General features: G+C 41.1%; 1 protein-coding gene across 1 annotated transcript in view; it reads right to left on the reverse strand.

Annotated features, from left to right (window-relative positions):
* CALCRL (calcitonin receptor like receptor) overlaps positions 1–25,363 on the reverse strand; it is a 264,434-nt gene that overhangs the window by 133,400 nt on the left and 105,671 nt on the right. The window contains exons 2-3 of the mRNA XM_078680481.1: positions 22,552–22,654; positions 18,458–18,611 (exon numbers count right to left, since the gene is read on the reverse strand). Of these exons, the coding sequence (XP_078536607.1) occupies positions 18,458–18,611; positions 22,552–22,602 (205 nt within the window). The 5' untranslated portion in view covers positions 22,603–22,654. The remainder of the gene's footprint in view (positions 1–18,457; positions 18,612–22,551; positions 22,655–25,363) is intronic.

Raw genomic sequence — 25,363 nt, forward strand, 5'->3', positions numbered from 1 at the left:
CACTCTACTACTCACTCTCTACTACTCTCTCTACTACTCACTAGTACTCACTCTCTACTACTCACACTCTACTACTCTGTACTACTCAATCTCTACTACTCTACTCTCTACTACTCACTACTACTCACTCTCTACTACTCACTCTCTACTACTCACTCTCTACTACTCTCTACTACTCACTACTACTCTACTACTCACTCTACTCTCTACTACTCACTCTCTACTCACTACCTCTCTACCACTTACCTCTCTAACTCTCGCGCTACATCCCGCTCTACCTCTCTCTCTACTACTCTCTACTCTCTACCTCTACCTCTCTACGCGCACACATATGCACATATATATAAATACATATGCATTTATATATATATGTATGTGTATATATATGAGACTGTGAGAGACTGTGTGTGTGAGAGACTGTGTGTGTGAGAGATACTGTTTGTGAGACTGTGTGAGAGACTGTGTATGTGAGAGACTGTGTGTGTGTGAGACTGTGTGAGACACTGTGTGTGTGACACTGTGTGTGTGGCACTGTGTGTGTGACTGTGTGTGACACTGTGTGTGTGAGTGAGAGAGACACTGTGTGTGAGACACTGTCACTCTCTACTACTCTCTACTCACTCTCTACTACTCTCTCCTGCTCACTGTCTATTACTCTCTACTACACTCTCTACTCACTCTTTACCGCTCTCTACTGCACTCTACTCACTACTCACTCTCTACTACTCACTCTCTACTCACTCTCTAATCACTCCCTGCTACTCTCTACTATTCTCTACTACTACTCACTCTCTACTACTAACCCTCTACTACTCACTCTCTACTACTTTCTACTACTCACTCTATACTACTCACTCTCTACTACTATACTACTCTCTCACTCTCTACTACTCACTACTACTCTCTACTACTCTCTACTACTCACTCTCTACTACTCTCTACTACTCACTCTCTACTACGCACTCTTTACTACTCACTCTACTACTCTCTACTACTCTCTACTACTCTACTCATTCTCTACTACTCACTACTACTCACTCTCTACTATCACTCTCTACTTCTCACTCTCTACTACTCTCTACTACTCACTCTCTACTACTCTACTCTCTACTCATTCTCTACTACTCTACTACTCAGTTTCTACTACTCACTCTCTACTACTTACTCTCTACTACTCACTCTCTACAACTCACTACTACTCTACTACTCACTCTCTACTACTCTCTACTACTCACTCTCTACTACTACTCACTCTCTACTACTCTACTCATTCTCTACTACTCTACTACTCACTCTCTCCTACTCTCTACTATTCACTCTCTCCTACTCACTCTCTACTACTCTCTACTACTCACTACTACTCTACTACTCACTTTCTACTACTCTCTACTACTCACTCTACTCTCTACTACTCACTCTCTACTACTCACTCTCTACTCACTGCCTCTCTACCTCGTACCTCTCTACCTCTCGCTCCACATTTCGCTCCACCTCTCTCTCTACTACTCTCTACTCTCTACCTCTACCTCTCTACGTGCACACATATGCATATATATATATATATATATATACATATGCATTTATATATATGTATGTGAATAAATATGAGACTGTTAGAGACTGTGTGTGTGAGAGACTGTGTGTGTGTGAGACTGTGAGACTGTGTGAGACTGTGTGTGCGTGACTGTGTGTGTGTGAGACTGTGTGTGTGAGACACTGTGGGTGAGACTGTGTGTGTGACACTGTGTGTGTGACTGTGTGTGACACTGTGTGTGACACTGTGTGTGTGTGTGAGAGACACTGTCACTCTCTACTACTCTCCACTCACTCTCTACTAATCACTATCTACAAATCTCTACTACTCTCTACTCACTCTACTACTCTCACTCTCTACTACTCACTCTCTACTACTCCCTACTACTCACTCTCTGCTACTCTCTACTACTCTCTACTACTAATCACTCTACTACTCACTCTCTACTACTCTCTCTACTACTCACTAGTACTCACTCTCTACTACTCACACTCTACTACTCTGTACTACTCAATCTCTACTACTCTACTCTCTACTACTCACTACTACTCACTCTCTACTACTCACTCTCTACTACTCACTCTCTACTACTCTCTACTACTCACTACTACTCTACTACTCACTCTACTCTCTACTACTCACTCTCTACTCACTACCTCTCTACCACTTACCTCTCTAACTCTCGCGCTACATCCCGCTCTACCTCTCTCTCTACTACTCTCTACTCTCTACCTCTACCTCTCTACGCGCACACATATGCACATATATATAAATACATATGCATTTATATATATATGTATGTGTATATATATGAGACTGTGAGAGACTGTGTGTGTGAGAGACTGTGTGTGTGAGAGATACTGTTTGTGAGACTGTGTGAGAGACTGTGTATGTGAGAGACTGTTTGTGTGTGAGACTGTTTGTGTGAGACACTGTGTGTGTGACACTGTGTGTGTGGCACTGTGTGTGTGACTGTGTGTGACACTGTGTGTGTGAGTGAGAGAGACACTGTGTGTGAGACACTGTCACTCTCTACTACTCTCTACTCACTCTCTACTACTCTCTCCTGCTCACTGTCTATTACTCTCTACTACACTCTCTACTCACTCTTTACCGCTCTCTACTGCACTCTACTCACTACTCACTCTCTACTACTCACTCTCTACTCACTCTCTAATCACTCCCTGCTACTCTCTACTATTCTCTACTACTACTCACTCTCTACTACTAACCCTCTACTACTCACTCTCTACTACTTTCTACTACTCACTCTATACTACTCACTCTCTACTACTATACTACTCTCTCACTCTCTACTACTCACTACTACTCTCTACTACTCTCTACTACTCACTCTCTACTACTCTCTACTACTCACTCTCTACTACGCACTCTTTACTACTCACTCTACTACTCTCTACTACTCTCTACTACTCTACTCATTCTCTACTACTCACTACTACTCACTCTCTGCTATCACTCTCTACTTCTCACTCTCTACTACTCTCTACTACTCACTCTCTACTACTCTACTCTCTACTCATTCTCTACTACTCTCTACTACTCAGTTTCTACTACTCACTCTCTACTACTTACTCTCTACTACTCACTCTCTACAACTCACTACTACTCTACTACTCACTCTCTACTACTCTCTACTACTCACTCTCTACTACTACTCACTCTCTACTACTCTACTCATTCTCTACTACTCTACTACTCACTCTCTCCTACTCTCTACTATTCACTCTCTCCTACTCACTCTCTACTACTCTCTACTACTCACTACTACTCTACTACTCACTTTCTACTACTCTCTACTACTCACTCTACTCTCTACTACTCACTCTCTACTACTCACTCTCTACTCACTGCCTCTCTACCTCGTACCTCTCTACCTCTCGCTCCACATTTCGCTCCACCTCTCTCTCTACTACTCTCTACTCTCTACCTCTACCTCTCTACGTGCACACATATGCATATATATATATATATATATATGTATATATATATATATATATATACATATGCATTTATATATATGTATGTGAATAAATATGAGACTGTTAGAGACTGTGTGTGTGAGAGACTGTGTGTGTGTGAGACTGTGAGACTGTGTGAGACTGTGTGTGCGTGACTGTGTGTGTGTGAGACTGTGTGTGTGAGACACTGTGGGTGAGACTGTGTGTGTGACACTGTGTGTGTGACTGTGTGTGACACTGTGTGTGTGACACTGTGTGTGTGTGTGTGAGAGACACTGTCACTCTCTACTACTCTCCACTCACTCTCTACTACTCTCTCCTGCTCACTCTCTATTGCTCACTCTCTATTACTTACTCTCTACTACACTCTCTATTCACTCGCTACTACTCTACCGCTCTCTACTGCACTCTACTCACTACTACTCTCTACTATTCACTCTTTACTACTCTCTACTACTCACTCTCTACTACTCTCTACTACTCACTCTCTACTACTCACTCTCTACTACTCCCTCTCTACAACTCCCTCTCTCCTACTCTCTACTACTCACTCTACAACTCACTCTATACTACTCACTCTCTACTACTATACTACTCTCTACTACTCACTCTATACTACTCTCTACTACTCACTCTCTACTACTCACTACTACTCTCTACTGCTGTCTACTCACTCTCTACTACTCACTCTCTACTACTCTCTACTACTCACGTTCTACTACTCTCTACTACTCACTCTCTACTACTCTCTGCTACTCACTCTCTACTACTCACTCTACTATTCTCTACTCCTCTCTACTCATTCTCTACTACTCACTACTACTTACTCACTACTACTCACTCTCTACTATTCTCTACTACTCTCTACTACTCTACTCTCTACTCATTCTCTACTACTGTCTACTACTCACTTTCTACTACTCACTCTCTACTACTCACTCTCTACTACTCACTCTCTCCTACTCACTACTAAACTACAGAATTGCACAAAAAAGGAAAATAGGTTATCATACAAATAAAACCTGTTTAGTGTGATAGGGTCTGCATCAGTGACCGACTACTCCGGGCTCTCAGGTGTCGAGCAAAGAGATCAGTATTTTGCAATGTAAAGTGAAGAACTTATAAATAAAATAAGGCTTTGTAGAGGAGAACCGGTTCACTGTGTTTTTATTGCTACTGATTAGCCTTGCCACTGCCCTCCTCCCATTCAAAGAAAACCATTAAATATTGAATCGGAGTTTGTGCCTTTAAACATATTGGGGAAAAAAAAAAGATAAAATAACATCCAATCTCTCTTCCATGAGGGCTTAGGGATGACCTGGTCCTGTGGGCCGCCCCGGAAAAAGAAGGACGGACAAAGTCTGTCCACACCCCTGGTTTCGCCATTAATGAATCGACCCGACAGGGAGGAGAGGTGACAAAGACCAACCTGGTCTGTGCTTTTGGTGGCTGGCGAGGTTACACAACCACCACCACCGCCCATCTGGTGAGTAGGGGAAGGACACATACCACGAGCAGTTCATCCCCCCCCCACCCCCTGGACCAGAGCACCTGTAACCTCAGCAACTCAGTAACCTCTCCAACCACGAAATATCGATATTACTACAAATAATATAAAACATAATCATGTGCACCTACCGGCAGCAGCTGCCCCAACTCTCTTCGAACAGGAAAAAATGCACACAGTTCAAACGGGGCTAGAGTCGGGTTCTCTGTTACTAACCATCTCCAAACAGGTGCCCGCGACAGCGTGTTGACGCGGGGTTCCTGCACTCCGTGCAGCAGCAAAGGTGAACGAAGGAAGGTGGAACACGAGTGCAGAGAAGCCGATGCTACCCCGCGCGCGCAGGGCTCCCGTCTCAAACCACAGTGACGTAACTACCGCGACCCGGGCTCTCGCGCACTCCCTATTGGTGTAGCGTTGGGCCCTCAGCTGAGCTCAGGTGCACGTGGGAGATCCGCCGGTGCTTCCAATGTTTAAGCACGCACCACGCCCTTCTAGTTTAAGTGCCTCCTCCTCAGAGTTAAACAAGAATGTAATATGACACAGGCTTTCACAGAAGCTGCATCGTGACATGGTCCCCAAAACGGCCATGGACGTAGCGCAATGTTCGCTCCAGCTCTTTAAATGTTTATATCATGCGTGGCAACTGTCCCGGTTTTCCTGGGACAATCCCGACAATTTGGAGACTGTCCCAGGTAATTCAGCAACCACATCATCATCAGATGGAAGTGGATGTGCCTTAGGAATCGAGCATGGAGGAATACAAAAATATCAAGTGTGGAGGGAAGGGGGGCGCGAGGCACAGGTACGCCATTTACAGGACGGAGGTGAATTATTGACTAAGCAGTTACGCCACGTTATTGATAGTGACATAAATATTATAACCAGTACAAATATACATATCCTTTCTTTAAAAAATCCAAAAGCGGACATAAACCAGTCATAAAATTAACAAGCCAGGTGAAAGTGGGGCCGAACAAAACACGGCTTCTTTCATTTACTTGCTTCCACGTGAAATGGATCCAGAAAAAAAAAAGCCCGAGAGGGGTTTCAATTATCTCGCCCGTGTCTGGGCACGATAATTGAAACCACATGGCCTATTGGTGTCTATTACGCAAACCAAGCACGTAATAGACACCAATAGGCTGTGGGAGGAGCAATCCTCCCGCCTTTGGCCAATTGAGTGCAGTCTTTTATAAAAAAACGCACGCAAAGGCCAATGGGGTAGCCTAAAAGGAATCGCACACGCACGAGCGAGTGCGATTCCTAGGTCAGTGCTAAAACCCTGTTTTTTGCTCACTGAAGGTCTCGTGCTGTGCAGTGCAACGCAGGCGCGAGACCTAAAAATCCACCTAATTACAAACAGTATTGCTTTAACTTAAACAATGGCGAGACCTATTGCATTTTCAATGCTTGTTTTAAATACAGTAAACAGTAGTACACTAGAATATGAGCCTCGGCAAGTGAAAGGCTCCTTTAGTAGAATAACCCAAAAGGCTACTAGAAGTTTAGAACCCCATTATATGTCTTTGTTGCAGCTTAAGTTATCTGATCGAAGGACACTTATCTCATCTAAATGACCACAAGGCAATATCTGAAGATAAGTGAGATGCCTTAGACGAAGTTCACCCCTGAATAAACTGATCTCAGACAAAATGACTCTTTGACACTGGTCCTAGATGTCCGAATTCATTTAATGCCAAATCTGATAGAATTAAATGCAATGACTCCAGTTCCATTAATGCTACCACATTACTTCCTTTATCCCCAAAGGCTAACTGGATGGGGACATCACATTGTGACCCAAAAATTAAAATCTGACTGCTTGGTTCATTTCACCGCATACCGTGGTTTGCAATTTCATCACTGTATTCTCCCTGGTATTGCTCCCAAGGCCCTTCCTCAGCCCTTATTGGCTATTACTAGTAAAACAAAAGTTATTGTCTTCTCTTCAAAGGTAGCTTGATGTATCCTACAAAGACAGGTGATCGTGACTTACACCCAGTGGTGCCCAAGTTAAAAGAAAACCACGTGCCCTGAATACGGAACCCATGTGGTACCCAAACTCACTAATGAACAAAGCTAGGGCTTATGCACATGAGCCAGAGGGAAGTATATCACACAGCGGCTGTCGGCAGAATGTAGTCACTAGATTTCAAAGTGCGACCTTCGAGTCTTCGTTGGCCTTCATAAGCACACATTTTGGTACTGGGGAGTACATAAAGTTATATATATTATAATAACTTCGATCTGAATGACAACAAAGACAAGAGCTTGAGGTAAATGAGACGAATGAGACAGTCAAAGTTGATTACAAAACTCACAATTAGGGTCAATAAAGTGAGCTTGTTAGTAGAGAAGGATGCACTTCTATTTAAAGAAGGTGATGCATGAAGGCCATTTTAAAAGTGCACAGGGGAGCCGGCAGATCCGAGGGGGTGGAAGATAAATGACCGGAATCTTGACCCCGTGTGGATCATGAGTAGTAAGTAATGCTGGATTTGTGATGTGTGCAGCTTGGCATTGAAAGGAGAGGGTCTAGGTAAACTGCAAAGTTGGTCTTACATAAAGAAAGGCCTTATTGCCCCATCACAAATGGTCACAATTGGGCAGCCGGTAGCAGCAAATGGTCTTAAAATGACCTTGGTACTAAGGGAGTGTGAGAACCCAAACAGGAAACAATGTAATTTTCTCTGCATATCCAAAGATTCTGGTGCAGCAGCTTGAGGGGTAGTGCTGCTGTGTAGAGTTTTGAGCACTGCAACGAAGAATTGCGCTACACGTTGCAGAAGTATGGGGGGAGTAGCTGTTGCAGTGGTCCAGCATGCTGAGGGCTTCAAATGGACTAGAGTGTTAATCAACATCTTGGAAGAGTGTAAGCTAAGGTGGTGGGAGAATTATATGACTGGTAGACGGAAGTAGCAGGCACTGGGAGGTGTGGAGGTTATATGTGTGGGTTGCTTAATTTTATTCCTGCGATTAATGAAGGGATTTCAAGTTGACGAAAGAGAGCATGGAGACAAATCACTAACAGAATATCGAAAACAACATTGTGTTACTAAAATATTGTGTCAAAAATGTTGTTTACAAAAATATTGTGTTCCTGTACTTATAATGGTAAGTGCTAAAATATAAAAAAATTGAATATCGTTTCATACTAATATCGTTAAAAAGATATCAAAATATCAGTTTTTAATATATGTATAGTTTTAAATAATAAATCTTTAATGTTTTAATATATAACATTGATATAATGGAACTTAAATAGATTTGAATAATATTGAATTCTATACAAATATATATAAACTAATATAAACACACACACATATATATGAAACATGCAAAATATCAACTAATAAATAGCAAAACATTAAATAAATAACCAAATAAAATTTAAAGATATTCAAATCCCAAAACAGACATTTACTAAAAATATTATGAAAATGTAAAAACAAATATTATTATTAGATATATTTAAACAATAAGAAAGTTATTGGAGTCTGGCACTAATAGCTATACTATTCTCACTCTCAAGCGTAGGCTTCCGGAGGGGTAAAATTTACTGTCACCACTCCAAACAGGTCAACAGTAAGTAAAGTATTAGACTTAGGAGTGGTATAATTTACTATTCCACATCCAGGCTGTGCAACAGTAGGGAAAGTATTTGACTTCAGAGTGTTTAAATTTACTAATCTCACTCCAAACAGCAGAACAGTAAGGAAAGTGTTGGACCTCGGAGAGGCTAGATTTACTATTGCAACTTCAGTCTGTGCAACAGTAGAAAAAGTGTTGAACTTCGGAGGGGTAAGAGTTACTATTCCCACTCCAGTCTGTGCAACTGTAGTGAAACCATTGGGCTTTGAAGGGATTAAATCTGCTGTTACCACTCAAGTATGTGTCAGGAAGCCCACAGCCGACCCCACTGACCTCAAGAACTACCGGCCCATCTCGCTCCTCCCCTTCGCAGCCAAAGTTGCAGAAAAAACAGTCAACAAGGAACTAACACGATTCATCGAAGACATCGCCGTCCTCGACCCGTCCTAATCCGGAATCCGGAGCAACCACAGCACTGAGACCACCCTACTCGCCGCCACAGATGACATCCGCACCCTCTTGGCCCAAGGGTACTCGTTGCCCTCATCCTACTCGATCTATCAGCAGCCTTCGACACCGTCTCCCACCGTACACTCATCGCCAGACTACATGACGCCGGCATACAAGGAACAGCCCTAGGCTGTATCCGATCATTCCTCACCGTAAGAAGCCAAAGAATCAGACTGCCACCCTTCCTCTCTGACCCCACGATCATCACATGCGGGGTCCCATAGGGTCATCACTGTGCCCAACCATCTTCAACGTCTACATGACCCCCCTTGCAGCCATAGTCCGACAACACAGCCTCAACATCGTATCCTACACAGACGACACCCAGCTCATCCTCTCCCTCACCAAATACCCCACCACTGCCAGACTCAACTTCCAAAAAGGGATGCAGGGACTAGCAATCTGGATAACCAACAGCTGCCTTAAGCTCAACGCCGAGAAGGCAGAAGTCCTCATCCTTGGAACCACCCCCTCGGCATGGGAGAACACCTGGCGGCCATCCGCCCTTGGAAGTCCACCGACCCCCTCAGACCACGTCAAAAACCTCGGCATCGTACTCGACTCATCCCTCAACATGAACCAACAGGTCAACGCCGTCACCTCCAGCTGCTTCAACACCCTCCGAATCCTACACAAGACTTTCAAATGGATCCCTCCTGAGACAGTAACCCACGCACTCATCACCAGCCGACTGGACTACGGAAACGCACTCTATGCCGGCATCAAGTCCCTTCTCCACAAACTCCAGATGGTACAGAACACCACCGCCAGACTCATCCTCGACATCCCCCAGCATGAACACATCAGCCCACACCTACGTAGGCTCCACTGGCTCCCCGTGGAGAAAAGAGTCACCTTCAAAATCCTAACCCACGCCTACAAATGCCTGCACAACACTGGACCCAAATACCTCAATGACCGAATCAATCTACCAACCTCGCACTGGCCGAAACCCAGCGCATCCACAGTGCCAGAACAGGCAGGAGATCTTTCTCCCACATCGCGTCAAAACATGGAACGAACTCCCGGCAGACATCAGGCACACCACTCAATCAATCAATCAGTCTACTTGTAGAGCGCGCTACTCACCCGTGAGGGTCTCAAGGTGCTGGAAGGTGGGGGGGGGGGCCTGCTATTTCTCGAAGAGCCAGGTCTTGAGGAGTCTTCTGAAGGCGAGTAGGTCTTGGATCTGCTGCAGGAGGGTGGGCAGGGTGTTCCAGGTCTTGGCGGCGAGGAAGGAGAAGAATCTGCCGCCGGAGGTCGCTCGTTGGGTGCGAGGAACAGCGGCGAGGGCGAGGCCGGCAGAGCGGAGTTGGCTGGCGGGGGTGTAAAACCTGAGTCTGCTGTTAAGGTAGCCTGGTCCGGTGTTGTGTAGTGCTTTGTGTGCGTGGATGAGGAGTCTGAAGGTGATCCTTTTGTCGACGGAGAGCCAGTGTAGGTCTCTCAGGTGGGGGGTGATGTGGCTGCGGCGAGGGAAGTTGAGGATCAGACGGGCGGAGGCATTTTGAATGCGTTGTAGTTGTGGTAGGAGTTTGGCTGAGATTCCTGCGTAGAGTGTGTTGCCGTAGTCTAGTCTGCTACTGACGAGGGCCTGTGTCACTGTTCTTCTTGTTTCGGTGGGTATCCACTTGTAGATCCTGCGGAGTATGCGGAGGGTGTTGTAGCAGGAAGAGGAGATGGCGCTTACCTGCTGTGACATGGAGAGGGAGGAGTCGAGGATGATTCCTAGGCTGCGTGCGTGGTCAGTGGATGTTGGTGCTGCTCCTAGCGTGGTTGGCCACCAGGAGTCGTCCCAGGCTGATGGGGCTGGTCCGAGGATGAGGATCTCTGTCTTGTCTGAATTCAGCTTCAGTCGGCTGCTCCTCATCCATTCGGCGACGGCCTTCATACCCTTGTGGAGTTTGGTTTTGGCGGTGTGCGGGTCTTTGGTGAGGGAGAGGATGAGCTGGGTGTTGTCGGCGTAGGAGATGAAGTTGAGGTCGTGCTGGCGGGCCACTTGTGCGAGGGGGGCCATGTAGATGTTGAACAGTGTCAGGCTGATGGAAGAGCCCTGGGGTACGCCGCAGATGATGTTGGTTGCTTTAGAACGGAAAGGTGGGTGGCGGACGCTCTGGGTTCTGCCGGTGAGGAAGGACGTGGTCCAGTTGAGGGCCTTCTCTTGGATTCCTGCTTCTTGGAGGCGTGTTTTTAGTGTGTGGTGGCAAACCGCGTCGGAGGAGGCTGACAGGTCCAGGAGGATGAGGGCTGATGTCACGCCATTGTCTAGATGGCGCCTGATGTCGTCTGTGGCGGCGATGAGGGCTGTCTCGGTGCTGTGGTTTCTTCTGAATCCGGACTGGGACGAGTCTAAGATGTTGTTGTCCTCGAGATGGTGGGTAAGTTGTATGTTGACGATTTTTTCAATGACCTTTGCCGGGAACGGGAGCAGGGAGATGGGACTGGAAGTTCTTGAGGTCCTTGGGGTCTGCCTTGGGCTTCTTGAGGAGGGTGTTGATCTCGGCATGCTTCGGGCTTTCGGGGAATGTAGATGTCTCGAAGGAGATATTGATGACTTTCCGTAGTTGGGGTGAGATGGCTCCGTCTGCTTTGTTAAATACGTTGTTGAATACGTGGTTGAATACGCCACTCCCTGAACACCTTCAGAAAGACTCTCAAGACCTGGCTCTTCGGATGAACGGGTCTGCTGCCCCGGCCCCCCCACCACCACCTTAAGACCCGCACGGGTGAGTAGCGAGCTTTACAAATACTGATTGATTGACAATAGAAAAAGTGTTGCACTTTGAATGGGTAAGATTTACTATTTCCACTCCAGTCTGTGCACCACGAGGGAAAATGTTGGACTGCAGATGGTAAGATTTACTATTCCCACTCCACTCTGTGCAACAGTAGGGAAAATGTTGGACTTCTGAGGGGTAAGATTTGCTATATCCACTCCAGTCTGCGCAACAGTAGGAAAGCTTTGTACTTTGAAGAGGTAAGATTTACTATTCCCACTCCAGTTTATGCAACAGTAGGGAAAGCTTTTGGCTTCGGAGGTATTAAATGTACTATTTCTACACCAGTCAGTGCTAAAGTAGGGAAAGCATTGGACTTCAGAGGGTTTACATTTACTATTCCCACTGTAGTCTAAACGACAATAGGGAAAGTACTTTACTTCACACATAACATATTTGAATAACCCAATTAATTTACAACAAATATAAAACTCTTAATATGAATATTATTAATTAACCCCAAATATATATATATATATATATATATATATATATATATATATATATATAAAATAAAATAAACAATTTACATGAGTATTATACAATTTAATAAATAGAAATCGATGTAATTGTTTTATTTATTACTTAGTTAAGTTCCCACACTATACCCCTACAAACCTAGCAGCCCACACTTTACTATAACTAAAATAAATAAGTATAACCCAATTTACATAGTTGATAATCAATTAACTAATTCTTTAATAATTATGTATTCATTATTACTTAATGTCCCACACTATAGCCCTACAAATCGACCAACCCACAACTAAAAGATAATTCAAATAAATCAGTATTTTATAATGTACATAAATAATTATCAATTAAATATTTATTAATAAATAAATAATTGATCATTATTGCTTACATAACTTCCCATCGCATATACCTACAACCCAGACAGCCTACACCTAAAATGTAACTGAAATATAACGTTATTACACAATTTACATAATTAAAAATCATTGACATTATTAATAGATTAATAATTCATTGTTAATTATAACTTCCTACCCTATATCCTCAGAATCTAGCACCCCACACCTAATATAACTAAAAAATATAATTATTACACAATTTACATAATAATCAATTAAAGACTTAATAAATTATTATTGAATTGTTAATTATAAGTTAATTAACTTCCCACCCTATACTTCCACAAACCCAGCAACCCACATCTAAAATATAACTAAAAAATTGAATTATTAAAAGAATTGACATTACTAATATTCAATTAAATTATTAATAATACATTACTAGTTAATTAATTATTACTGAATTAACTACCCACCTTATACCCCTACAAACCTAGCAACCCACTACAACACTATAAATTATTATTAGCAATTAAATAAAAAAAATGATAAATCACTTAAAATTACAAACTATATTTGAAAATATTATTAACAATTATACATACAATTAATATATGGATTAAAACACATTAAGATAATTAAAAAACAATATTTTTTACAACTATATTATTGAAAACGATATTAACAACAATGATATTCTTAACAACAATATTACTTACCTGAAAAGATGTATATTCTTGACAACAATATTTCTGCATCATGATATTTATCGATCACAATATTTTTTTTCTGATATTTCTGTATCCCTATATTTATAACTCAATATTTTGTACAAATACCATGGACGCAGAAGGGGAAAAAATAGAACATGGAATGAGTGTGGCCAGAGCGCAGAGACTGTATTAGAGTACCAAACACCACAAAAGTGCATTTAGTAAGTGTATTGTGGAAGAGGAAAAGTAACATTATATCTTGCAAGATTAAAGATTAAACAATGAGAGGTCATCACCTCTTGGCTAGCAGGAAGGCATTTATTAGCACAATCAATAGTGAGTCTGTAAAAATAAGATTTGGATGCATGCATTCAGCAGACAGGTGGAAGGTGTAACTGAAGCAGGCTACATGTTGTCCAACAGATGGTATCTACAAACAGTATCTGAGGCAACACAAGGCTGGCATAAATTCAACATTTAACTATGTGTACTATTTAGTATGTATGAGAGAATGATGGCTCTATTATACATTCACAACTTCGAATTTGAGGGCTCAAAAAATTGAATTTCCAAGCAAAAGAGCCTCTGTGACCTGGGCCCAGAAAAAGTCTTGTGCTTAATTTTCCAAGAGTACACCGAATGTAGTATCTCTACTGGCTCCCGTGTAAATATGTACCAAGTTTTATATCTCTTTGTTTTTAACCAATTGTGTATGTCTGCTTAATTTTTTTTTAAACTATTGTATTTAACAAGGAAACAATTGTTTGATGATGTATTTTAAATGTATGTTTGTGCTTTTATGAGATGCATCCTCGAATAAAGCTTTTGAATATATATATTAATTTTCAACAAAGACTTTTACAGGACTATAACATTAGCTTTTGCACTGTGTTTCAATGGCAAAAGTAATTGTATCATCAGCTGTATGACGAAATTATGGAGGGTCACCAAAAACAGCCTTTGCAAAGGCATCAATCACTGCCAGAATCCTGAACTTGGAATTTTAAGGAAGACCTCAGCAATGAGTAATAAACCTGTCATCTGTATCAAGTTCTTAATATAGCAGACCATTTATAAAAGACTGACTTTAATCAGCCATTACAATGATTGTAACAATTGCTGACTTTTAGCTCCGGGGGAGTATAATCTTCAATCTTGTTTTAATGTATTAATAGTTCTAAATTGTTAGCCAAATATGGATAACGTATTTTAACTAATCCGATAATTGTTATCTGTAACAGTTGCAATATGATTTTAATAAAAACAATAAAGTTCATGATGCCCAAATAATTAAGGTCAAGAGAAGTGAACTCTTGTGTGTTGTAGGGTGTTGCAAATAAGTTATTGTTTTCAAAAATTTCTTCCATCTGTGTTTGTTTTCGGTATTCGATAGGATCAGTAAACTTCATAATCATTTGCTGATCATTGACTGTTGTCCCAAGCACAATTTTGAAGATGCATCTACTTGTTCACTTTGTTCACGCATTGAATGAACAGGATGCCAGACATCCCTATTAAAGCCACGTAGTAAACATTCAAGAGCCCCACCAGTGCCCAGAGGGCAAAGTGTTATTTTTAAAGCGGGCATCTATGGTCAAAATCCTTAAAACCATCACATCCTTGCTGTCTTTGGTGCATCCTTATAACAGTGGAGCTAAAAACTCCTATCATTGGGAGGAAAACATTGTACTAACTCCACAGGAGGCACATAACAACCAACTAACCTTTCAACGACCCACATTGTCCATTTCCCAGTGAGGTGGAATCACCAGCGGGGCCGGACGGGTGCGGCTCTTACTAAACTACAGAGTATAACGAGCGATAATGCACCACAAGTGAATCCTTTAAGGTATTGTTTGGAAAGTAAGCGGTCAACTTTTCATGGGAGCTTTACATAATATTCGTGAGATCGTGTTAATAAATTGACTTGTTGCTACACAGCTAGTGTAAAATCAAATAACAAAAGTTCGTTTTTTTTTTACCTTATAGAGTGAAGTCTGCAGGTAGCCCATTGTACCTGTGTACCCACTCTGACACATTGAAACCAGCTGTTTGGGTCAGATAAGATATGCTGAAATAACATCCCTGGCAACGAATACATTCTTTGGGAGCACTCACTAAAACCATATTCTAACTACTACATAGTAATATGCTATTTTCACTGTGTTAATGTTGTATTTTTTGTGCATGTTAATATTGTATTTTATGTGCATGGACCTAAATGTGGCCTGTGTGATACAAACAGCTTGTTTGCATCTTACCCAACATGATTTTTTCATTGAGCACAAGTGATTTATCCCATACCATTTCTGAGAATTCAAACATTATGGGGTGTGAGCATAGGGGACGGAATATGTGTTTGTGTTCAATCAGACTGCTGCATTGCTTGACTTGATCCACTGTGCCGTGAAGAACAGATTCAGCTACAATGCCATGTTTGGCTGCCAGCCATTGAAGGGTCGAGCTGATTTGCACTAACACGTTGTCCCTCTTCCTGGTCGCGCTCCTTATTTTATAGAAGGGAGTCATTTGCAGGAAACAGGCAACTGTGCCAGCCCTTTAAATTCAACAAATTGTTTGGCCCCACCCCTAGCCTTGAGATATAATTATCTGACCCGTCACCCGAAGTCATGTTTGTCAGTTTCCCATGAGGAAGGCTACGAGACAGATGCTGCTCTGCATCTAGTTAAGTTCCCTCCCTTGTTTTCTTTAGTTTGCATTTGCAAACGTTGTTGGTTGTGTTTGTCTGAGGAGTAGTTTTGCAGTCCTCTTGTGCATGCATATCTAGAAACGAATCTTGTTTCTTTATTTTTTGTTAGTCAGGATGGGCCCTGCCTTACAGGCTGATACGCCGTAGGCTACTTTCCCTTGCATTGCTTGTTTTGATACAGCCAGCCTGGGGCTCGCACCACAATGTATGCTTCCCAGTTGCCATACACATCTGAGACAAGTGTTCCCTCGTTCACAATGTGATATCCGTGTTACTGATATGGGAGCTAATATAAATAAATACAATTCATAAAAAAACAATTATACAAAAAGAAAGGCTCTGAGAGCGGGCTGGCTCAACTGAGTAATCTCAATTATGTCATTAATGCTTTCCTAAAATGCTGGTAATCGGATCCAACCGAAGAATTGGCGTTAAAACGTGAATAACTTCAACAACAAAACTAAAACATGATTATTTAAATAATAGTAGTGACACTAGGAATAGAAAAATACAGAAAATGTTTATTATAGAATACATTTATTAACATTTAAAGCTTCATGATCATGTTTTTACTGAAAAATGGTTATTTACAAGACTCACTAGTTACAACCACTCATCCATTTATGCATACCTTCCTCTAGGGTTTTTTACACGTTGTCAGCATATTGTAATGATTGAATGTCTGACCAGAATACAACACATAATGATAATTAAAACGTAGAATCTGATGGATAAATATACTAGTAGGCTGGTTTCCAGGATGTCTCACCACCCCACTAGTATATTAATCCTTGAGATTCTACGTTTCAATTATCATTATGTGTTGTATTCTGATCAATAAATCAAAAATGGACTAGCTAAATAATCAAAAGAAAATAAATTATTTTAATTTATCAAGGACTCAAGTATGCTTTGTCAATGGTTTGTGGCACCTGGTAGGTGTGCTCATAAAGCCCTCACCCACCAACCTAGTTGGTGGCATGCTTCATCATCGGGCCCACCCAGTGACACCTAGCGTGTCCCGGGTGTGCTTCGACGCCTGAAGACAGCGGAGCAGGTATGTCGCTGTGTGTGCGGTGAAGACTGTTATGGATTGTGAATTTAAAACGGCTTGGCGGGGATCCCAGTGCCCAGGGGCAAATACACTTTATTAGCTGGGTCACCGTCAGCGGTTAAAAAATAAGGCTTATTGGATGTTAGAGGCGAGTTACGACCTCCCACATCCTGGGGTGTGTCAACATGTTTCAGCCAGTGCCTTATTACTATGCTGGCTTTCTTCAGGACGGATAAAAAAGGTGTGTGCAATTAAAATTAGTGGGTGTATATCCAGACTATGTGTATACACGCCCTAAAGTGTTTTTCTATGTGTGAGTGGGGAATTCCCATCTCAAGAAAACACGCTGGTTTGTCAAAAGTGCTACTTCATGGTTAGAGAAGTGGCATGGGTTGACCTGAGTTCTTGGTCAGAGCCTGCCGTGGACCTGTACTGCCTCCTTCGCTGCACCGGTGCGACATACCTGCTCCGCTGTCTTCAGGCGTCGAAGCACACCCGGGACACGCTAGGTGTCACTGGGTGGGCCCGATGATGAAGCATGCCACCAACTAGGTTGGTGGGTGAGGGCTTTATGAGCACACCTACCAGGTGCCACAAACCATTGACAAAGCATACTTGAGTCCTTGATAAATTAAAATAATTTATTTTCTTTTGATTATTTAGCTAGTCCATTTTTGATTTATTGACATATAATTCGGGGGATAAGGACTAGCTTTCTGGTCCTCTCTCTCCCTCTTGATACACGCTTGTATTCTGATCAGACATTCAATCATTACAATATGCTGACAATGTGTAAAAAACCCTAGAGTAAGGTATGCATGAATGGATGAGTGATTATAACTAGTGAGTCTTGTAAATAGCCATTTTCTGTAACAACATGAACATGAAGCTTTAAATGTTAATACATGTATTCCATAATAAACATTTTTTGTATTTTTCTATTCCTAGTGTCACTACTATTATTTAAATAATCATGTTTTAGTTTTGTTGTTGAAGTAGCCCTAGAAATCTCACAGCAAGTATTTCCCTGCCTAGGTGTACTTCACATTAGTATCAGGGGGTCCCTTGTCTTTACAGTAAGTTAAAACGTGAATAATACATTATTCCACTTGCGAGATTTAGGATTTATTCCTAAAAATAAGGAAGGGAGCCAGTTCACATAGAAGAGGCATAAAACACTAATTCTACTTTGTGGTATGAATTATTTATTCATGCAGCACTTGTACATGTTACTAGATAGCTGAAATGCGGAATCTCTGTTTCTTACCTTTATTTATCTTAGCAGGTTCATGCATAATCTTTTGATAGCACTCAAACTGAGCTGTCATGACCTTACTGCGAGTGACCGTCAAGTGAATTAAGCTATCCTCTTCGGACACCATTTGTGATCCCTCAGGTTCCGGTATGGCTGAGACCAAGATCTGGGCAGAGAAGTGTTAAAAACAAATCACCATTACGGTCTCTACTCAATATGTCTCAATACTGAACAAAGGAAGGTACTAGAACTGCAGGATGGGCAACACTGAATATTTAGAACACATTTCTAATACTTCATTGGTTTTACACCCACACCAGTAACAGTTTGCTGTCAGAGATTTAATATAGCAAGCAATATGTCAGTATAGTTTCACAATGTGGTAATGGCATTTGAGATGCAGCCAGTTTCTCATCACATCTCACCTTTCTCATATGTACCTCCTCCGCTCCCGCCCTTTCCATTAAATCATGTTGCCATTCCTTTATCGGGGCAGCAGACTCAGCCATCTAATGGCAATATGTCTCTGAGCTAGGGCCAAGCCAAGCATCAAGAATTTTCTATTCAATTTTTATTTTTATTTTCGGGGACCAAACCCAATTGGCATTGTTTAATCATAGGGCAAAGGTTAGTAATAGGTATGATACTATACTGTATAAGCTTAAAGTGTGCATTGATTGACACCTCCTACACTTCACCAGATATTCTGGCTCATTCTTTAGCTGTATTAAGGTCATACCAAAACTGCTGCCAAGCATCTTCAACCTTCAGTGGTGCCACAGGCTTATCTGGCCACACAACCCAATACAAATGCGTGATAAGCTTCCGCCCTCTACCATATATAGCATAGTGACCATTGTTTGTATGGGTTTAGGGGCTTTGGACAAACAGGGGCCATAGCTCTCTGGCCATGGCTACATTTTTTGTGTACTGGAGAACCTGTCCGAATCCCAGCACAAAATCCTCAAACAAGTCCTGCATGATGATACAGTGGACTGCGGGGTATAAGTCAGACAGCATATTACATCCGCTGTCTCGTCATTTGTCAACAATCATGTTTCGAGCTATCTGCGCAAAGGGTCTCACCATCCAGACTCAGGAGAATCTGGACCGAGGTGGCCCGGTGATGCAGATATATCATTGCGTTATCAGTATAGAGAGACACAACATGAACTATCAAGCCCACAGGGAGACCCTTGACATGCAGTACCAGACAGAGCAGACACGTCACAGGCACCATCGCCAGGGCAAACCGCAGGATGGACAAAGGGCACCCCTGCAGCGTACTCTCTGGAGTAGTATCTTGTCAGTGACAGATTTCTCGGTCCTCACATGTGCTATTGGTTGTGTGTATAGCAACTTTATCCACAAAAGATGGTTATGCTCTATTGTCCGAAGAGGAATTGTCTGTTTGAGAGGGAATACGATTTATGAAAAAGCATTAGCATGAAGCATTGTCTTTGAAGGCTAATTATTAGAATAAGCTGTGGGCGCACAACTGTGTGACACATAGTACGATAGCATTTCAACATTTGAAATGTTATAAAGAAGAACACCTATTTCCAGACTTTTCAAGGACGAGTGAATAAGCACTATGCTAGGATTGTTAGCAAGGAAAAGTATTTGGCTGCAGTTGCTAATGTGCATAAACAGCAAAATAATGAGAAAGCTACTTTTGACAGCTGTAATCGTGTGTGTTTGTTTATAGGTGATTAACCACAGGATTTGAATGATGGTACATAAACCTGGTAGAGTGAAGGGACATTTGTCTCAGCTCAATTTTCCTCCTAAGTGATTGAAGCAACTAACTCTGATATCAAGGTACAAAGTAGGGATTGGGGGTAAAAGTGAGTAGGCAAGAGGGTAGTGGGCCACGTTAATGTTACATGAGAAGCATCAGTTCGGTCATTAAGGTAATGGAGGTTCAGATTCACCCGATGGAGGATGCAGTATGAGTAGGAGTGTGTAAGACTTGCCGGGAATCATGATCGGTGTATGAGCAAGTTGGTGAACAGCACTTTAATCATGAATAGGACCGTGCTGAGATACAGTAGAAGACAGATGTGTTTAGTCTTTGATTTCATTCAAGGTGAAAGAGTTGCAGTCATTTTGCGATCGGGACACACCTCATGCACCATTGAGCTCTGACTCGAGTAATTTTCTCGTTCATATCTGCCCTGTTTTGTTTGCCAAAGAATGTTTACTTTGGAGTTCGGTCAATTGATGCTCCCTTTTCCTTGGCCAGGAAGAGCAAGGAGTCGGATGTTGACTTGGATCAAATAAACTTTTAATATTAACTGAGTCTCCTCCCTCCTTTTTATACACCTATGCTTGTAGTACATTTTTGACACTAATGAGATTTAAAAAAAAATGCAAGCTCTATATATAGAAATCCATGACAGCTGTGGATTTTCAGTAGAACTCCTCTTTGTCTACATTTAATCTCCGAGATTGTCAAGTAGGTGGACAAACTGCCCAAATATTGCAGAATTGTGCATCTTTATAATTACATTTTCTTTACTTTTTTAGTAAGAGGGAACATATTTTCTCCTGTGCTGAAGCTCGTTCTCTTACACCGCATGTTCCTTTCCTATCTTCACCCAGAAAACACTTACTCCAACCTACCAATCTGTGGGTGTTTCTTACATTTTACAGGGCATCTCCCTTGGCAACCTCCCCTTTGCCATTCCTAACACTGACTTCATTGGGGTAAAATATACCACTATTGAAGATGTTCAGCTGCAAGTAGCAATATTGCAAGAAAATTCCTGTTTAGTAACATATTTTTGCACTAAGGATTCAGTTATGGGTACCTTGATACACTGTGACACCTGGGCAAACACTTGTGTGCAGATGTGATGCAATTACGAGAGGGTTAGAATCCCTCACAGTTTTCTCTTGGTAAATGTCAGGTGTGGATTTTTGTACAGAAAGCACAACAATCTGCATGGGAAAACTTGTAATGTGCAAACCCAAGACTATTTAACAGATGCGATAAACAGAATCCTCCGACCAACTCGTAATGGAGGCCGAGTCTGCCGACGTCCTATATTGATGTGCAAAAGTGAATGTGCATTGGGCCTCAGGATAGAATACAGACTGACAATAGTATGGAGTGAGCAAATGCACCGCAATGAAATCTAGTGTTTAACATACCACTAATGTAAACGGTTAAGCAGTACTATGCACTCTTCTGTCCTATAATATACTGGGATGTAGGAGCATTTCCTTGAACAGACAGACACAGACCTCCCATGCCCTAAGGAAAATCTTGAAAATGACATGACAAGACAACTGAACTTATAAAAACTTGAAATTTTCAGCAAAACTTACAAAAGATATCTGTAAATGTGACATGCAGAGACTCAGTAACTCCAGACAGCTGGAATCCAACTAGTTATGGTACACACCACTACTCACCATGCTAGATATTAGGCAATACCCTTTCCAACGGCAAAGGTAGATGGAGGTGCAGATGAAGCTATCATTGGTAATATGATGGGACTGTGATTGGTAATATTCTTCCCAAAAGCTAATGCCGATGGGTCTATCTTCAGTAATATCCTTACCAAGGTCTAATGCAGATGGGACTATCTTTGGTAATATCCTTACCAAGGTCTAATGCAGATGGGACTATGATTAGTAATATTCTTACCAAGGGATAATGCCATTGTGACTATCTTCTGTAATATTCTTACCAACGGCTAATGCAGATCGAACTATCTTTGGTAATATCCTTACCAACGGCTAATGCCGACGAGACTGATAGAACTATCTTTGGTATTATCCTTACTAAGCTCAAATTCCATTGGGACTATCATTGGCAATATTCTTACCATGGGCTAATGCCGATGGGATTTCAATTGCTGTCACTTGATACCATGTACACCGCGACATTAATATCACCACAACTATGTCAGTTAGTCTGCAGAGCATACTGCTGTCAAGTGCCTGCAAGTTGGCATACTGGCGCTATAGAAAATACCTCAAATTTGTAAGCAAATGTAAGAGTAAGTCAAAGGAAAGTTTCAGGTCACACCTCAGATTTATTGTTTACAAAGTCCTGTTGGTTAATGCACATGCAGAAACAAAATGCAGCCACTCACCGACAGAGAAGAACTGAGAAGCAAAAGGTGCAGAATCGAGATTCTTTCCATGGTTACTTCGGGTACTCTTGGGTTTTCTTTTCAAACCAAAGCAAAGAACACGCTATTGGGGGAGGAAAAAGAAATAAACATTGGCGATGTAGCGATTTGGACCTCACTCTGCTACCAAACCTGTTTGTCTGATAGATGAGTTCTGAGGAAAGAGAGTGCAAAATGAGAGACTAGCTCTTGCAGTTACTGACAGCATTGTTTTATGTTTGCAAAAATGGTTTCTTGGCTTTACATCATTTTGGAGCTTTCTTTAAGTTATGACGTACCAATAAATACAACAATTTATAAATACGGCATATTATGATGTTCTGTGTCCTCTACATATGTTATAATGTTAAAATATGTACATTTTACAATAGCGGCTTCTGCACAAGTTGAGGCAAAAAAAATGGTTCAATGGAGTGACAGTGCTTTTTGATGGGTTACACAAACCTGACGTAGAAACACATACGCAACTGGTTCCTTTTTTCTTTACCTCACAGAGGCCAATTTCCAAAAAAACTAGGCTTGCTACACATAGATATTTAGAGGCCTATTCACATACTACACTGTGTAGTATGCTTTGTTGTACAATAGTGCTACAAAACATACTACAAAATGCTACTCACAGACTTGAGTGCAGAGGTTCCACTTCCACTTCGCCTATTTTTTTCAGTGCGGAGATCTCTGCCCTGAGTGTGGATTCTGTACACATGTAAGTATACATTTAAGTAGTGAGTTTGGGAGAGCCAGAGGGAAGTGGCTGGAAAATGGAGATACTAACAACTAAAAGGCAGGGGATTACGGAAGCATTACTAGGGGTTTTGGGAGAATTAAGAATGGGGTTAAGCAGGGGTTTAGGGACGGACAGTCACCTACCTCCAAAAGAGTAAGCACATTGCTATTCACAAACTGCACTTCTAAAGTTATTACAACAAGAAAAAACGCCCAATACTCGGAACTGAAGTAAGTCCAGCACCCCACATAGTCAATGTTGGTACTGCAATACCTTCCCATAGAAAATGAGGAGGAAAGGGACTTAATATAATAATACCCGATGGGAAATAATGCTAAATGACATTAAATGACATAAAAGAGTTTAAAATATAACTTAATGTTAAAAAAAGTGTAAAAATAAAACATATTTATTATTGAATTAAAATCTATTTTAACAACCTTTACAGAGATCTCCAAAGCATACGGAGCTTGGAAAAAGTTGGTAAAAAGATATATTTTTAAATATTATTATAAATTAATTTGATATATTTTACATTTTGCACAAAAAAAACAATCCTACAGCATTATTAACTTAATTTTGAATTGAAGTTTAATTAATTTAATATTTCAATTTAATTTGTATAATGACTGATAAAGTAAATTAATTTAATTATATGAAATTACAATTATTTTTCTGAGGTTTAATTTAAGAAATAGTTTCCTACTTAAAACAAAAAAAATAATGTTTTATTATGAATTATTATTGAAAGTGCTGCATTGAATTAATTACAACATAATGTAATTATATTTTATTAAAACTTTCATTAATTTTTAAATTAAAAAAGATTGATAACATATTTTGTAATTAAATATTAAATACTTTATTTATATATTTTGCTAATAAATTGCATATGGGATTTTATTTTAAGTTTATCTCCATTATTTTCGATGGGAGTGTGCTGCAGTATCTGTGGTTGGCCATGTGTGGCGCTGGACTTACTACTGTTTGTTTTTGGCATTTGTAACTTACACTCGTAAATTTGGCAACTCTCCATATTTTGAGGGGGTGGAGATGTGTAAGTCTACACTGTTTTGTAATTTTTTGTGAAAAGCCCAATGTAGTAAGGCTACTCAAAAGTGTAGAGGTAAACTTATGTGTGAACATTACTAACAAGTGTAAGTTACCTTTGTGAATAGCCCCATTAAAGTTACATTCAAATGTAGATTTACTATTATTTTGAATCAATGAACTCCTCAAGGAATCTGCCTGGAAAGTTGTGTATGCAGGTTTCCTTGTTAATTCCTTGAGAAAACGTGATTTCCTTGTTGAGAATGTAATCTCTTGATACTGATTATGGAGAATATCACACTGAAGGAATGGATTACCCTGTGCAAGGAATGAATTCCCCTGTGCAGATGCACATTAAATTTTTAATTTCACTGTGGGGAAAATATTTATTCCTGTGGAGAGACCGCTTCTCCTAACACCCTGATCAAATTTGGGGTGATCAATTTCCCTTTTCTCCATGTAAAGGAACTTTACATCAGAGCTTCGCTTTTCTAGGCTGGAAAAAAGAATGGTATTAATTTGTGAATGACCACAAACGCTTGTTTGTGGGCATTAATGTCCGACATTATCTTTGTGAATAGACCCCATTATGCACACATGTAGCTAATAACTATTTTTAGGTTATGAAGAAACGACTGCTCACAGACAAATATTGGTAGATCTCATATTCTGTAATATTTATAGGATATTTTAACAAATTAGTTGTGAAGTAGTTCACTGGGCAGAGAAGTGTCAATCACAACTATATGGGTGTGAGGTTTGATGGGTAGGTAAGAACTCTTGGAGATCAGCATAAAATGGCACCTTAATATCCATATTTATTGCACTAGTTTACTTTAGTTATCCATTTTCCTACTGCCTTTCACTTGGTTTAGTAATCAACACTGTGGTGCTGGACCACACCCCATGTTGCTGCAGTATGTCCAATAGGCATGTGGGAACAGGGTCACCAGTGGTGCTTGTGAAGGGATTGCAGGACGGTGGTGAAGTGTGGGG

Source organism: Lissotriton helveticus, chromosome 3_1, assembly GCF_964261635.1.
Source record: "Lissotriton helveticus chromosome 3_1, aLisHel1.1, whole genome shotgun sequence".
Lineage (NCBI taxonomy): Eukaryota > Metazoa > Chordata > Amphibia > Caudata > Salamandridae > Lissotriton > Lissotriton helveticus.